The following is a 14826-nucleotide window of genomic DNA, read 5'->3' as shown; positions in this document are numbered from 1 at the left end:
ATGGAATATCCAAGTCCTTGGAGATTGTCCTTATTGCACCATGGTGAACAGAAGCTAAGATAAGATATGAGCACTGAGATGGGATGCAAGGTCAGAAGCACAGAACTGCTCTCCAAAATACAGGCACTTTCCCTGGAAACTCAGGCTCTGTGGTATTTCTGAAGAATTTCTCCACCTCTGGAGATCTGCAGTGGAGCTGTCTGGAGTTGTCATCCACCCTCCTGCAAAATCTGTCCATCCAAGCATACAGCAGCACTTAGCAAAGCCTTGCTGCTGTTAGTGTTCTTAAACAAAATAAACAGAGAACTCTTCTCTAAGTAACACAGTTGATAGTGGTTGGAGAGGGTAAAGCAGAACACCATTTGGCACAATCTTTCATGACATCGTGTTAACAACAGGCAGATTGACAATCTGTCCTTCTCTTCTGCATGGATTTATTATAAATAAAATAATAAATAAATTATAAATCTGCAGGTCAAACTGACAGTAGGGCAAGTGATAAAAGCACCCAGTCTGGTGAGCTCCAGTATCAAAACATCCATAGTGTAACTGAACATACAATAATCTTCAATTATTTCTATTCAATTTTATGTTTTAATGTTCTAAAAATTTCTAAGCAATGCTTTACATATATTCTTTGTTTTCTTAAATATGATAAAGATACCTAGATACCTGAAGGTGCATAGAAAAAGGTGTTTAAGGAGAAAAGAATTATTCAGTTACACATTGTTTGGTTTGGGGTTTTTTTTTCAGGATTCACTAGCAAATGCTTTCCTTTGTTAGAATGCATGCCTTGTTTATTCAAGTTGTAGAAACTTCTTACATTACATTTAATTCCAGGAAAGAGTAAACAGTCTAATGTAAGCTTCACAACTGTACACAATTTGCCTAAAGTTTTAAACATCTCTGAGGTGGAGACTAAAACAATGTGTATTTTGTTATTGCTGCTTTACTTGGTGTTTTGAAAAATTGCTGTTGACAACCTTTTAATACAGGACAACCAACTGAGCACTTACACTCACTCAGATAAGGCCTTATCTACTCAGAAGACTTTTGTTCCTGTAAACATTCAGAATATGGAGTTAATAAATTATTAAAGGAAGAGGCTACATTACTTTCTGGCTTATACCTATTTTAACTGCAGTATTACAATTGCAAAAAGTTTATTTCTGGTGATGTGTCACTAAAATGTTGACTTTAAAATTTATATTTTAAGCTAAATCTGCAATGCTGGAAGGCCATAAATATCCTCACATTCAAAGTAAATAGTGAACCTGGGTGACGGGAAGCAGAGATAAGGCTTTTCTTGTTATGTACAAACAAAAATAGCTTCAGACTTGCAATTTCAAATCTGAAGCGGAGACTTCTACTGAAGTGTTGAAAAGTATTTGGCAGTCCTTGTAGTTGTTAGGAGACTCATAAATGTCATGGGTAGTTCCTATTTTGTAATTACAGTGAAAAAAACCCCAAACTTGAGATTTCAAGGCCACAGTCTAGACAGACTTGACTTTTGCTGCCTTAAGAGTGAAGACAGAACTTTCCAGATCAAAGTATCCATGTACGATGCATGCTATCATTATATTAGAGCATTGCCCTAGTTCCTTACAGGGATGGAGTATAGCTTGCTCCTCCTCTGGCCCTAGATCCTCCAAAAAGGTTTTCACTCTCCGTGGTTTATTCCTAAATGGATGGGTGAAAGCGAAGAGGCCTCATAATTTCATTTTCTAACTTCAGACAAATTAAATTTTAAGCAAGCTTATTAATTTTTGTGACTCGGGCCATAATCACAGCCTTGCTACAAATATGAAATGTGCACAGTGTTAGGAATAAATAGAATAAATAGTTACTTCTCCTAGTAAGCAGCAGTTATCAGAAATTCAAAACAATCAAAAATACTTGTGCTAGGATGCATCATGTGATTCCATAGTGCCTGCAGCATGACTGAGCCTTCGCAGCTATTGTAAATAACACAAGTGCTTGTAGCTCTTGACAAAAGGCTATTCCCACATCTCCTAAATGATTTCTGGTATTAGAAATCTGAGATTGCCAGTATCAATGGTTGCTTTTTTGTATGAGACAAAATGAATTCACCCGTTGGCTCCTGAACTACTCAAGTTCTTTTGTTATTTCTTTGTTACAGCTGTGTACTGGACTCATTGTTGAAGTGCACAATATTTAGCATATGCTGTGGCTGCAATTAGTTTTAAAGCCCCTTCCTGCATGATTTCCTTCCTATTTTTTTTCAATTGTGAAGTCTGAGTGTTCCTGAAGCTTATGATATGTCACAGAAAACAAGGGGGGGAGGGAGAGAAATTCTCACAGACTTCAGCCCATACACAGGCCAAAACAGTTTACATACTTTAAAAAACCCCCAACATAATACAAAGCATAATACACACTGGAGCCTTCTTACTCAAAACTAGTTTTATTTTAAAAAATAAGTTGAATGCATAGCACTCACAAAGATTCCATTGTTTTGGACATTTTGCATTTAGAAGCACCATTCTCATTTATGCCATAAAAAACACATTTTGGTTCTAATAGTAAGAACAGTGTATTTTTAATGTACACTGATAAAGCCCTTTTAAATAATATAGATTGAAACTGTTCAGTGTACATTTTCTTGGTAGTCATGATACAGCTGTAGTGTCAGAAAAAACCCTCAGACTAAGTAATAAATTAAAAACAAACAGGATGTAGTGGATCTTTTTACAATTGACCTAATGTCTTAAAATAGTCAAATAAAAAATACCCTAGTAAATGTAAATCCGTGGTATTAACTAACTGAATAAGCCCCCCACCCATTATAATTCCAGTGTTAAGTATTAGTTAAATTTTTATATATCAAATGCCTATGGGATAAATTTACTAATACCCCCAAAAAGAAGAGCCTATACTGCTGTGTCACAAAACAAGATGACAAGTTAGCTGATTTAAAGATTTTACAGAAAAAAAATGCTACAGGCATCTGCTGTTATTTCAAGTCATGGTCTATTACAAGACTGTACATTCATAGCATCAGAGGTAGTTAGAGCACTGAGGACTTGGATACAGCATTGCAACAAAACAAAACCAGCAGAAAGAAGTCCATTTCCCTCTAAAATGGGTAACAGTGCTGAGTAAAAAGCATGGCATCTTATGAGGTGGAAAGTTTCTACTTAACACTACTCTCAGATGTGGGGAAATATTCATGAAGAGATGAAGTGAGGAGAGGAAAAAACCAAAACCAACTTGCATTTTAATAAGGAATTGACCACACTGTGCCTATTTCAAAGTTGATTCTCTAAGATAAAAGGGAGAGGGGTCATCTTTTCCATTCGCCCTCCTATTCTTCTTGACTTGCACATCTATGCTACAAAAGCCCACAACAAAAATTGGGATTTCAAAGACAAACCAAGAGAAACAGGATTTCTTCTCCTCAACAATAAATAGGTTTTTGTAGCATGTTACAATTTAGCCCCAGAAAGAATGAACACAGCTGTCTTCCCTCCATTCTGAACATTATGGTGATAAAGCCTTCACATTGATAATATAATTTAATTGCCTCTGCTTTCAAAACAGTTTCTCTAAGATTCACAATAATTCAGTCATTTGATGGTACACGACTTTAAGTGCTGCCACTAAGACAGGGGAGAGATGGTAAAAGAACAAATGAAATGACAAAAAAAAGCCTTAAGCACATATACTATAAAGATATTTTAAAGTAGTAAGAATCCTGTCATTCATACCACTTCCTCCCATTTTCTACCACAGGAGAAAGTCTGATATCTTCTTGTATTTAAAAAACAAAACACCCCAAAAAAACACACAAAGGACCCCAAAAACCATCTCCATTAATATCTCTACCATAATTTTCATCCAAGAGGTGGATGATGAAGCTTTCTACCCTCAGACTACCCACTCCACAGGAGATAGTGTAATTCCATAAAGTTATATAATTAGCACCTTACTTGTGATGAAGCAGTTCATTCTGCAAAATATTTTTGATCCACCCATTTGGAAGAGCAAATCTCTATATCTTCTTCTGGAACTCCCAAATAGTAGAAGAAAAAGTTGCCCCTTTATTACCTGAGAATTTCCCTCCACTGTAAGCCTGACAGAACTGGCTTTCTGTCAGCATTTAACTGTACTTTTTCTGTAGGGATGGTACTGTCAGTACAACTGGAGGATTTTGCTTTCTGTTGGTTAATAATATTCATGTGTGTGTGTACACAGAGGAATCACAGCCACTGTAGTAGTTCTGGTACAGTACAAGTTGAGTTGAAACTTTGTCTTTTCTTCAATTATCACACTGCTGGGTAGCAGTTCACATCTACATTCTGTGAACACTAACCTATCCCTTTGGTACTCTGCATAGATGCCCTGAAGAAAAGCCATATAGTCTCTTCCCTCTCTGCCTTCCTTCCCCGAGTTATACCCAGTTAGTGTACAAACCAGCAGCACAGAGTAATGAGTAGAAAAGTCCCTGAGTTAGTATGAAAGAGTTTAAACACAAAAAGATAGGGAGTAGAAAAGAGGCAAAAACATATTGTCCATCCTGTAAGGTACAAAACTTAAAAAACTAGCCACAATACCAGTTAATTCACATGTGTTAGCCTAAAGCAAATAACCAACACAAGTGGTGAAAAAGGGGCAAGAGTATGGAGTTAGCCACATGAGATTTGTTTCTTCCTGTGATCTCCATGTACCTGTAGAAGTCTGGCATTCAGTGGATTCTTAAGTTTCAGTAAGTATAAAGTAAGTGTTAATACTGTATGGTGGGATGACATAAATGTCTTCAAAATAATACTGCATATCTCCTTCATTAAAAGATAAGTCTGTAGTTAGTCGACAGCTGTTTTTCTTTTGAGTAGTATTTCATAAACACATTAGAAGCAGAATATTCTGAGTGTCAGAGTAAGAACGTATTATCCCCAAGCATACAGATTCTTTTTCAGAGGATGGTCTGTGTGCTAACTTTTTGTAGGCTGTTATTTGAGCTGTGGTACCAGTTGCCAATCCAGTTGCTTTTATTTCTGGGAAGACACCGTTTTAATTCAATTTTTTGCCCTCAAACTTTTTTGAGGCATAACAAAATAATGAAACCATTTTCCACAGAACTCTCCATCCCCAACAAACAAGCACAAAACCATTTTGTACTTATCACCTCTCAAAGCAGGGAGTAATACAGGAATATCGTCCGTTCACTTGATACGTGCGGTTGTAGGAGACGCTTATGCACGGCTTCACTTCCAGGGGCACAGCCAGCGACACGGCAGCGCCGCCCTGGACGTGGCCCCGGGCCTGAGCACTGGGGTGTAAGGCAGCAGGGCAGGTCTGCAGCGGGTACGAGGCTGTGTGAGTGGATGATAAGATCTGCTGGCAGCTCTGCTGCTGCGATGCGGGGTGGTGGTACTGCAGCGAAGACTGAGGAGCCTGCAGGTACTGTGGGATGTGCTGCTGAGCACTGGCCTGCTGGGCACTTGGGGCTGGGGGCTGAAACACAGCGTGTTGGGCAGACTGAGTCTGTTGTCCTTTCTGCTTGTTTGCTTCCTTCACGTCGTTATCATGCGCGCTAAAACGAATTGAAAAGACAAAATGCATCAAAGTAGATATATTAATATAATTTAAACTCATTTGGGTTAGCATTTAAGAGCACTCTAAAAAAATGGTTCAAATACCTGACATCTTCCAAAGCTTAAAAAAATAGTTTTAGCTATCGTTTACAATCACCTACCATTTCAAAATTTGGTTAGGGTACAGTCTCTCTTTTCAGCATTTCAATTCATTGTATGGCAATAAAAAACACAGATAAAAGCCAAGTACAACACATGTAAAAGAGCAGGATCTAGAATTACAGTGCAATAAAGTTTGCTACTGTACTTTAGTAGCCCAATAAATTGCCAGATTACCAGAACCTGAACTTGCTGCTTTTAACTCATTTAAATTAAACAGCGTAAGGTTTCTAAAGACAAGATACCAGAAAGGTTTGTAATATCTACATTACAGTACTTAAAGATTGTATGCATATTCATATTGGATCCTGTTCTAGAGAGCAAAACCATTTTTTTTCCTTTCCTTCTTTTTTTGTAGCCTATCCAGTACAGCTCACCTGAATTCCCTTTGATTTACAACTGTCTGAAATGTATCTAGGCACACTCTCTTTCTCATTTCTATGCTGAGGTTAAGCAGATGCCACCTACACATTTCATTCATTTTTGATGGTGCTCTCCCCCTCTGTTCCAGAGCAATACTGAAAACACTTCTGCAACAGCACTTGCATACTTTAGGTACTACTGCTTTCATTATACACGAGTGAAGTCAACAGTGGCCATCAAGGGTGATTATGTCACATTTCTAAGGCTGATGTGGTTCTTCCAGATACAGCTGTGTGTCTGATCACAACTATATTAGACTTGGGTAAGAGCAAATTTCTGTAGAGGGAAAGCAGACTGTGTAACATACATGCCTTCCCAGGAAGGTTCACTTGGCATTTTTATCTCATGTCAGCTGTAATGCAAAAATGGATGCAGCAAAAATAGCTACAAACTCCTGGTCATATCCTCCCACCAAAGCTGGCCACTCAAACGGTCTGCACATTTGATCCATCATCTCTTGAGCATGCCTTGAACTTCCAAGGCATACAGTCTTCTCCATAAAAGCTCCTATGCCTTTGGTACTCTTCACTATCTGCTCTTGGAGCAGACTAGAGAGATGCAAGCTAATGAAGATGCTCAAAGCATCCCAGATCCCAGGAAAGAGATTAGATCTGATAAAGATTTCTGTTTTGGAAAGAGCAAAACAGTTATTGCCTAACAATATGTGTCTACCAAACTTATGTGTTCTCTAATACATAAGTATTTTCAGAACAGAGGAACAGAAATTTATAAAGAAATATAATTGGACTGTTGGCAGCAATTCAACATCACAACAGATGCAGAAATGGGCTTTAAAAAAGCCACTGGTGTAAACTCACATTAGGAGTCGCTCAATACATGGCACCAGGAAGTCCCAGGAGTAGGCAGTGAGGTGATGCAGCCGCGTAGGCCATGTGGGTGAGAGACGCAGGATAATCCTTGAAGAAGCTACACATGCAGTAGCAACTAAAGAAGGGGCATAATTTAAAAATTCATGATCTAGAAAGAAGGAATGAGAAAAAAAAATCATTTAAGTTTGACATTTTCTGTCAAGACAACGAAGAAGTCATTACCTGAAATCTGTAACTCACCTTGCAACGATACTTCCAGAAAGTAATCAGCATATTTTGCCATATATAACTTAGTCTTCTCTAAGCAAACCATTGGCCAGCCATCATGAAGATCAGTCTCATGGACAGCAACAGAAAGATAATAGTCGATGAAATGAGCAGCAGTTGGGAGGCACAAATTCCACTGAAATGTTTCTAGCAACAACAACTCCATATGTAGCAAATTCTGTTTTGTTAGTACCAAATTCATGTTAGTCATACAACCCAAGCTGTTCAACTGTTCAAGTTTGGGAACACTGTCTTCCTTTTCTTCAAATTTACCTTCAGGTGAACAAAAGAGGAAAAAAAAAAGGTTCAGCACAAATGAACTATAAAATGGATTATAGCTAATGTCTTGCTGATCATATTTCAATTCTACTATGTCAAACAAGCTCGAGTCTTTCCTGTAGACTATGTCATTAGAGACCAAAAGGGGTATGTACTAAAATGGGCTAAATTGCAGCAGATAGTGTCAAACACTGTACGCAGGACGTTGTGCAGTGCCATGTTTCCTGTTGGTTTTCCCATGCCGGCACACAGAAGCCAGCTGCCAAGAGCAGAATATTGGGACATCACTGGCACTGCATATGCAAGTTTTTGTCACCAAATTATTGTATAATGTCTCCCCATCATCAATGAAATACCACTTTGATGTGACTTGGCAAACACACCACAGGAGCATTTGGCTTTAATCACCCTCCCACTCTTGCACACCCTTTTTGCATCTAAAACTCATTAGAGCATAGCTGGAGCTCCAGCCAACCTGGCTGTTTTTAATGCCTGCTATGGTAGGTGCGGCGTTATATTTGAGACCGGGCAAATGGGTGGATTTCAGCAATGTGCATCTGAAAACCCCCTCTGCCACATACACTGTTGCAACCTTCCTTAGACTTTTAACTTGTCAGGTCTGTACGTTTTTAGCCTAAAGCAACATTGTGTATGTAGAAAACCCATTAATAAAAGAAACAAGTGTCACATTTCCATACAGTTTGCCATATGGTTGTGCTATTTCAATTTCATTGCAAATTCTTTCCATCTTACACTCTATTTGGTACTGCATGATAGGCTGTAAATGCACATTCTTTGAGTTTTGCAGGACTGAACATACGTGACCGTTTACTTTTTTCAATGGTGGAGGTATTATATAGGACTTAATCCAATACCAGTGCCAGTCTGTTAGTTTTTGTTTCCCATACTCCAGTAATTACAAAAATAAAAACTTCAGGAGTCACATAATAATTTCTCTTATTACTTGCTTAACCTTATCAGATATATCACAGTGTCATAACTTATTACACCACTGATGAAACTGCTTGTTTAAGCCACACAGGGCAAAAGTTTAAAACAGCATTTTGCTTCTCTGAACAACCCATACACTGCTTCTCAGAAGAGCAAGTACTTCAGGCTTTCAGATCTCTACTTGCAGCTTGCCATGAACTATGGCAAAGGTCCGTTTAAAACAAACAAAAACTCTCTTTAGAACATGAATTTAATTTGAAAATCCAGCATTAGTTCAAAGCCAATCCATTTTCCTAAATGGATTACTGTGGTTTCTGAGGCAACGTTTTCATACTCAGCACGACATCCTCTGCCAAGAGAAGATTACTGGCTGGTGGCACCTAGTCAAAGTCTACCCTCAGAATCTGAAATAACCCTTTTCTGGTTTAACTGCTCTGCTGAATAGCTGTATTGGTGGACATTGGTGCAGTGAAAAGATGAAAACTGTCCAACACCACTGCACTCCAGTTTTGTAGCAAAGAGGGCCTAGAGCCTTTTTGGAGAAAACGAGAATAGATTCAGAGAAGCAGATCAGCAGAAACTGAACCAACAGTTAGTTCTGCTGCCAGGGCCAGTTTCTCTGAATCTATTAGTTTAAGAACAAGTGCCAGCAGGTTTCCCAGCAAACAGCAACCATATTTTTTCAGGGATATTGAAAAGGGGTCCACAAATGTTGAAAGATGGATGCACGGCACAGGAATCTATAAGCAATATATGCAGCACTATTCATAATGAGTGTTTGTAATTAATTCTGTCTTCAGAGTACTGTGTATTCACCAATGTATTTTACCTGTTTCACATTTTATACATGACAATATAGGATTTATGTTAGCTTTAGCTTGCTTAAATAACATTGCCAGTTACAAAATCTGGAGTATTGTAGAACTAACTACACAGCACCATCAGCAGAATGCAGTGCAGTCTACACATGGTTTATTTTATTTATTTCTTCATCACAGATAGGCAAATTTCTCATTTCCAGCACAGGACGTACCTATTTTGAAACACCCCTAGAAAGATGGTCTTTCTGTTTTTACAACACAAGTCTAAAAGTTCACATTAGAATAATTTGTTTACAAATATAAACATTAGTTTTTAATCACAGGCGGTTTATTTCCCACCCTCAGTTTCATCAGGTGCCAAAAGAAATCAAAACAAGTCTAAAGAAATGCTCTACCGATTAGGCCAAACTGATATTCACTGCTTGTCCTTTATAACCACTTTGTTTCCCCCACCTGCTCTACCCCACCAAGACACACCTTGCGTTTGGCAGGAAAATCTCTTAGTCTAGGTAAAGTTTGGTGCCACATACTCACTTGCTAAAAGTAAACAGGAAAGAGCGACCACGTGCAGTTGCTGTGTGGATATGTCATAGCGGTCCATGAAGAGGTCCAGCAGATACACAGCCAGGTGTCGCGCAGCAGGACAGAGCCTGAACCTGTTGCTCACAATGGCAATCAGGTCTGCAAAGTATCTTCTCAGGTGTAACTGGGGAGACTGGCCTTTGTAAGAGGGCAGCTTCAGCTCCTAGATGGACAGCAGCAGATAATTTTATTAAAACCATAATTTAGTTTGAAGTGGTATCAGATTAATACAGCTGATATTTTAATATTTATAACAGAAGTTTCAAAGTATTTCTCTCTTCTTCCTTCTGTTCCCATCATTTCAGGATCCCTTTTCAGTGAACAAAATCTATTTGTTGTATTACAGAACAACTAAATAGTACTTTGTTTCTGCACAACATTAACAACTTAAAATTTAACGTCTCTCATTTAGGCAATCAACCAGAGTGACTTCAGCTTTTACCTTATCTATTGTATTACCTCTGCTGCAAAGGCTGTACAGCAAGAGTATGCAAGTATTCCTCAGCTGCTTCAATACAAAGTTCAATAGATTAACTCAACCCCTCTCTTGCTACTGCTCAATCTGAGCAACCAGACTTTGTACTTAATTGTTTGCATGTTCTAAAGCTGCCAGATCTTCTGCTGATGCCTCCAGGAAAAGACCACTAACAGCCATCTGAACGTTAGGATGAGGAACAGGGGGTGTGTGAGCCAACACTGGCTTTGTGTGTATGTTAAAACACTGACTCGATGGATTGATGTCACATTGACACTGATTACAGTGTGCTCCAAAGCAGTTAGTTAAGCTCACACGGTCTCAGATTTGAGGGGAGGACCCCTGAAAACAAAGGTCCTAGAAATACCACATGTGAGCAAATCTGTGCTATGATCTATTTTGAATACAAAATTTGGACTGGTAGGAAAAAAACCCAACCCTCCAGGCTCCTGTCTAGCAGCTGTACCTCTTGTATGCAGCAGAACAGCAGTGCTGTCCTCTTATTATGAATAAATTTATGAGATAGTCTGTGCACCCACACGCTGTGTTCAAGTAGGATTGAGTACATTTCCAGAGAAAATTAACTTGATTAATATAACTTAATGACATCAAGTTGCAATGGAGTCACACAAATTTTTCGAAGTAATAATGTAAATTTAAAGTTTTGAAACATGCTACTGAAGTGAAACAAAATCCCACAAACAAACTTCCCACCTACTAAGCTTTATAATTCACCTTTCACAGCACAAACTTAGCTTTAATAAAGATAACTTCTATAGCAAACAAATGATCCAGTCCTTTTCTTACTTCCCTCCATCACCGGAAAAGAGTAAAAGCAGTCACGACTCCGGGAAAAGTAATCCGCTCATCGAGTATCATCAGGCAACAAAAGCACATTTTTTAGGCGGTTCAGTCACTGTAAACTGATTTTCAACCCGGGTGTTAAGATGTGCTTTATGAAAATAGTCCCGAAGAACAACTCTGAGACAGTCGAGCAACTTCTAAGCAATTACTAAACCGTTTCCTATTCGGAGTGCACCCAGCGTTTCTTTCACTGGGTTGGTCGGGTTTTTTTGTTCCAGTAACACCACAATGCTTTCTGCCGAGTTTAAACCTGGACCCGCGCCAACGTCTCAAGCGCAGCACCGGGCGCCCCGTGAACCCTTCCCCTCTGCAGAGCAGCGGGAGCACAGTCCGGCCGCTCGGATCAGCTGTCACGGCCGCGGACAGACGGCCCCAGCGTCCACGGAGGGAAGACACGGCGAACTCCGAGTTTACAAAAGCCAACTCCGCCGAGCGCCGGCGGCCGAGCGGGGCCGCCCCACACGCGCTCTCCGCCCGCTGCCCCGCGGCGGCTCCGACGGCCGGAGCCTCACAAAGGCGCTCCCCCCGGGCTACCTTGTATCGAAGCGCTTGGTGGATATCGGCCGCCAGCTGTCCTGTCCACCACTGCGCCTCCAGCTCCATCGGCGGCGCGGCGCGGCGCCCGGGCCCGGGCACCGGGGAGGAAGCGGCACTCGCTGAGGGCGGGACGGGCAGCGCCACCCTCGCCCCTTTCTGGCTCGCCCCCGGTTAACCGCGATCAGCTGCCGCGGGGCGCCCCCGGCCCCCCGGCCCAGCTGGCCGCCATGCGGGGCACAAGTGCGGCTCGTTAAGCCGCCCCCTCCCGCCGCGGGGCACGGCCGGGCGAGGGGGTCGCGGAGGTGGCGGCGGCCGCGGGGGAGGCGGCGGGGCGCGGCCCGGGACACCCGAGCGCGGCGCGGCGGCCCCGGGGCTCCGCCGCCATCACGCGGCGCCGCGCGCCGCGCCCATTGTTAAAGGGCCGCGCGTGTACAAAGCCGGGCAGTGCCCGCACGCGCCCCCCCGCTCGCCAATCGCCGCCCACCTTACAGCGCGGCCCCCGCGGCCGCCAATCGGCGGCCCCTTTACAGCGCCACCCGGCCGCCAATCAGCGCGCGCCGGCACGGGCCGGAGGCGGGGGGCTGCGGCCCAAGGAAGGTGCGGGCGGGGTGGCCCGGCCGCGCTCCCTCAGCCGGGACTCGGGCGACCCGGGGTTGTGGGATTCACCCAGCCACAGTACAGCTCTTTGGCCGCCTTGAGCTCCGGATAGCTTTTCTTTCTTTTCTTTCTTTTCTTTCTTTTCTTTCTTTTCTTTCTTTTCTTTCTTTTCTTTCTTTTCTTTCTTTTCTTTCTTTTCTTTCTTTTCTTTCTTTTCTTTCTTTTCTTTCTTTTCTTTCTTTTCTTTCTTTTCTTTCTTTTCTTTTTAAATTCCCCCTTCCCTCGTTTCCCCCGGCTCTTTCCCCGTTGCGCTCAGCTGTGAGGTGTCAGCACGTGGCGGTGGCAGCGCCTCGCTCACTCTTGCCCTGCAGGCGCATTGTCCCGGTAGCAGTGCGGGGCGCACACGCCTCCCCCGAGCTTTGAGGCTGCAGTATTGGATTGATCGGGTTCCCTGCTGGTTAAATCCCGGGAGAAGGCTTGCAGGAGCATGCATACCCCCTTTCAGTAGGCGGTGCCGCTCGCCCGAGCGAAGGGCTCCGTGTCCCGGCAGCGGGGACGGAGCGCTGTCACTCGTGCCCTGCTTTAGCAGGAGGTGCTCTGCACCTGCCCTGCGTTCACAGAGCCTTTGCCTTGGCGCTTTCTACTCGGCGGTAACCCTCCGCTGCGGACACCTTACGAAATAAAACCCAGTGCTTCATAGTCCTTTACATACTTGGATTTATAAATATTAAAGCAACTAGTTAATAAGAATATAAAACCTGGTACAACAGGTGATGCCAAGTAATGGAGAAGAAATGCTTGGAGTTCAGTTTTTGTTGAGGGAGTATATTTAATTTTTTGTTTCTGCCTTTGCTCAGACATGATTATTTCCCTTTTAATTAAGAAAATAGAAACCAACTTTTTGACATAACCGATTTAATGACTCTGTAGTGGGAACTGTAAAAGCCTCTTCCTGTGTGTCTAATGGGTAATCCTATAGACCACAGTGGCCCCTTTCATCTGAGGAAGTGTGCTCATAGGTGGAAGCTTTTGTTTTTGAGGACACATATTTGGACAGTTTTCATTTATGACAGATGTTGTTATAAAATGCTACATAGTTTTCTGAATTAAAAAAAGAAGAAAAGTGGGGGTTTTGGTGCATAATTGCAAAAATATTTTAACTATTTAGATTAGCTATCCGAGATCTATAAACTATTGACAAATCAGTATTTTCCTGCTCCGATGGCTCTTTGTCTCATTTCTCTACATTATTTTATAGGCAAATGCATGCTCAAGCTAATTTTTATATTTGCATATACACTGTTTTAAAATAGTTTATCTCTGAAGAAAGGTACCATACTGTATGTTTCAAGGATAAGTCTCAAAACCAGATTCCAAATGGAGACACTGTCTTTTTATAACATCTTTATTGCCTTCAAAAATGTGTTGCCTGCATGAATAGAAGGCTAATAAACACCAACATGCTAAAACCTGTTACAATGGGCCCAAACAGGGAAGTGATGTCCCTTCTCTTATTGCTGTTAGCAGTGCTGCCTCCCCCTAGAGCTTTTAAACGCTGTGTGGGTTAGTCTGGTGCTGAACTGTTAAGCAGGGAAAAAGTACTGATGCTTGCTGGCTTGTTTCTAAGATATGCTTGATTGACATGGATAGGAAACACCATCCTTACACGGCTATGTACTCTGAGAACTATTTAATTTATATATAATTGAGAAAAACAATTATGCCACCGTTACTTGCCACTATGAAGTGGAGTGACCTGTGGAGCCGCCTATTACAGATTCTTTTTCTCATTACAATCTATATTAATTGAGTTTTTGGTCTTGTGAACAGTTATATCTGTCTTTCATGCAATGAAAACATAGGTTTGGAAAGAGTTTCATCGTCCTGCCCAAGGCCAGGATTGCTCCTGGTATGCATTTTTCTAATCTTGGAGACATTCAGAAAATCACCCTATTGAAAAAGCCAGAGCACTTAAGTACAGCCTGGTTATCTGCAGGAAGTTTACATCCTATCAGCTGTTAACAATGAGCCATTGGAATAATCTCCTCAGGGAAGTGGTGGATCCCCAACGTTGGACACTTCTAAGATTCAGGGGGATAGGATGTTGGGACATCTTGCTTTTGCCAAGAAGGTTTGGATGAGATGATGCTGGAGCTCCCCTTCCAACCTGGTATTCCATGACCTCAGTTTATGCCTTAGCCCCAGCTGGAAGATTTCTTGGAGTACCGAACTGAGGCTGATTGTTTGCAGAGTTCAGAGTTTGCAAGATCACAGTTTTGAGGTTTGAATGGGAATGGGAGTAGCACAACTGTAATGAGAATAAGTTAATACATCTTCTCTGCGTGCCTTATAATCAATCCCAAGTGTACTAATCAGTGCAGTTTTTTTAGCCAGTCCATATTTCATCTGCTTTTAATGGTCAATGCTGTATACAGTGCTTTAAGTATTCCTACCTTAGTCCCCTGTATGTAAGTCAGGATAGAACA

The 14826-nt window shown here is 41.6% G+C and overlaps 1 protein-coding gene across 1 annotated transcript; it reads right to left on the bottom strand.

Moving 5' to 3' along the window:
• Positions 1 to 2405: 2405 nt before the first annotated feature.
• CCNJ (cyclin J) lies at positions 2406 to 13406 on the bottom strand. Its single transcript, XM_063405576.1, has 5 exons — positions 11741 to 13406; positions 9820 to 10030; positions 7208 to 7507; positions 6956 to 7115; positions 2406 to 5554 (listed from the first exon to the last, which is right to left on the bottom strand). The coding sequence occupies exons 1-5, from the start codon at positions 11807 to 11809 to the stop codon at positions 5143 to 5145; spliced, it is 1152 nt and encodes a 383-aa protein (XP_063261646.1). The 5' UTR covers positions 11810 to 13406; the 3' UTR covers positions 2406 to 5142.
• Positions 13407 to 14826: the final 1420 nt, after the last annotated feature.

Source organism: Prinia subflava, chromosome 9, assembly GCF_021018805.1.
Source record: "Prinia subflava isolate CZ2003 ecotype Zambia chromosome 9, Cam_Psub_1.2, whole genome shotgun sequence".
NCBI classification, from domain to species: domain Eukaryota; kingdom Metazoa; phylum Chordata; class Aves; order Passeriformes; family Cisticolidae; genus Prinia; species Prinia subflava.
The sequence above is the reverse complement of the archived record's forward strand: the minus strand, read 5'-3'. Positions and strand labels throughout refer to the sequence as shown.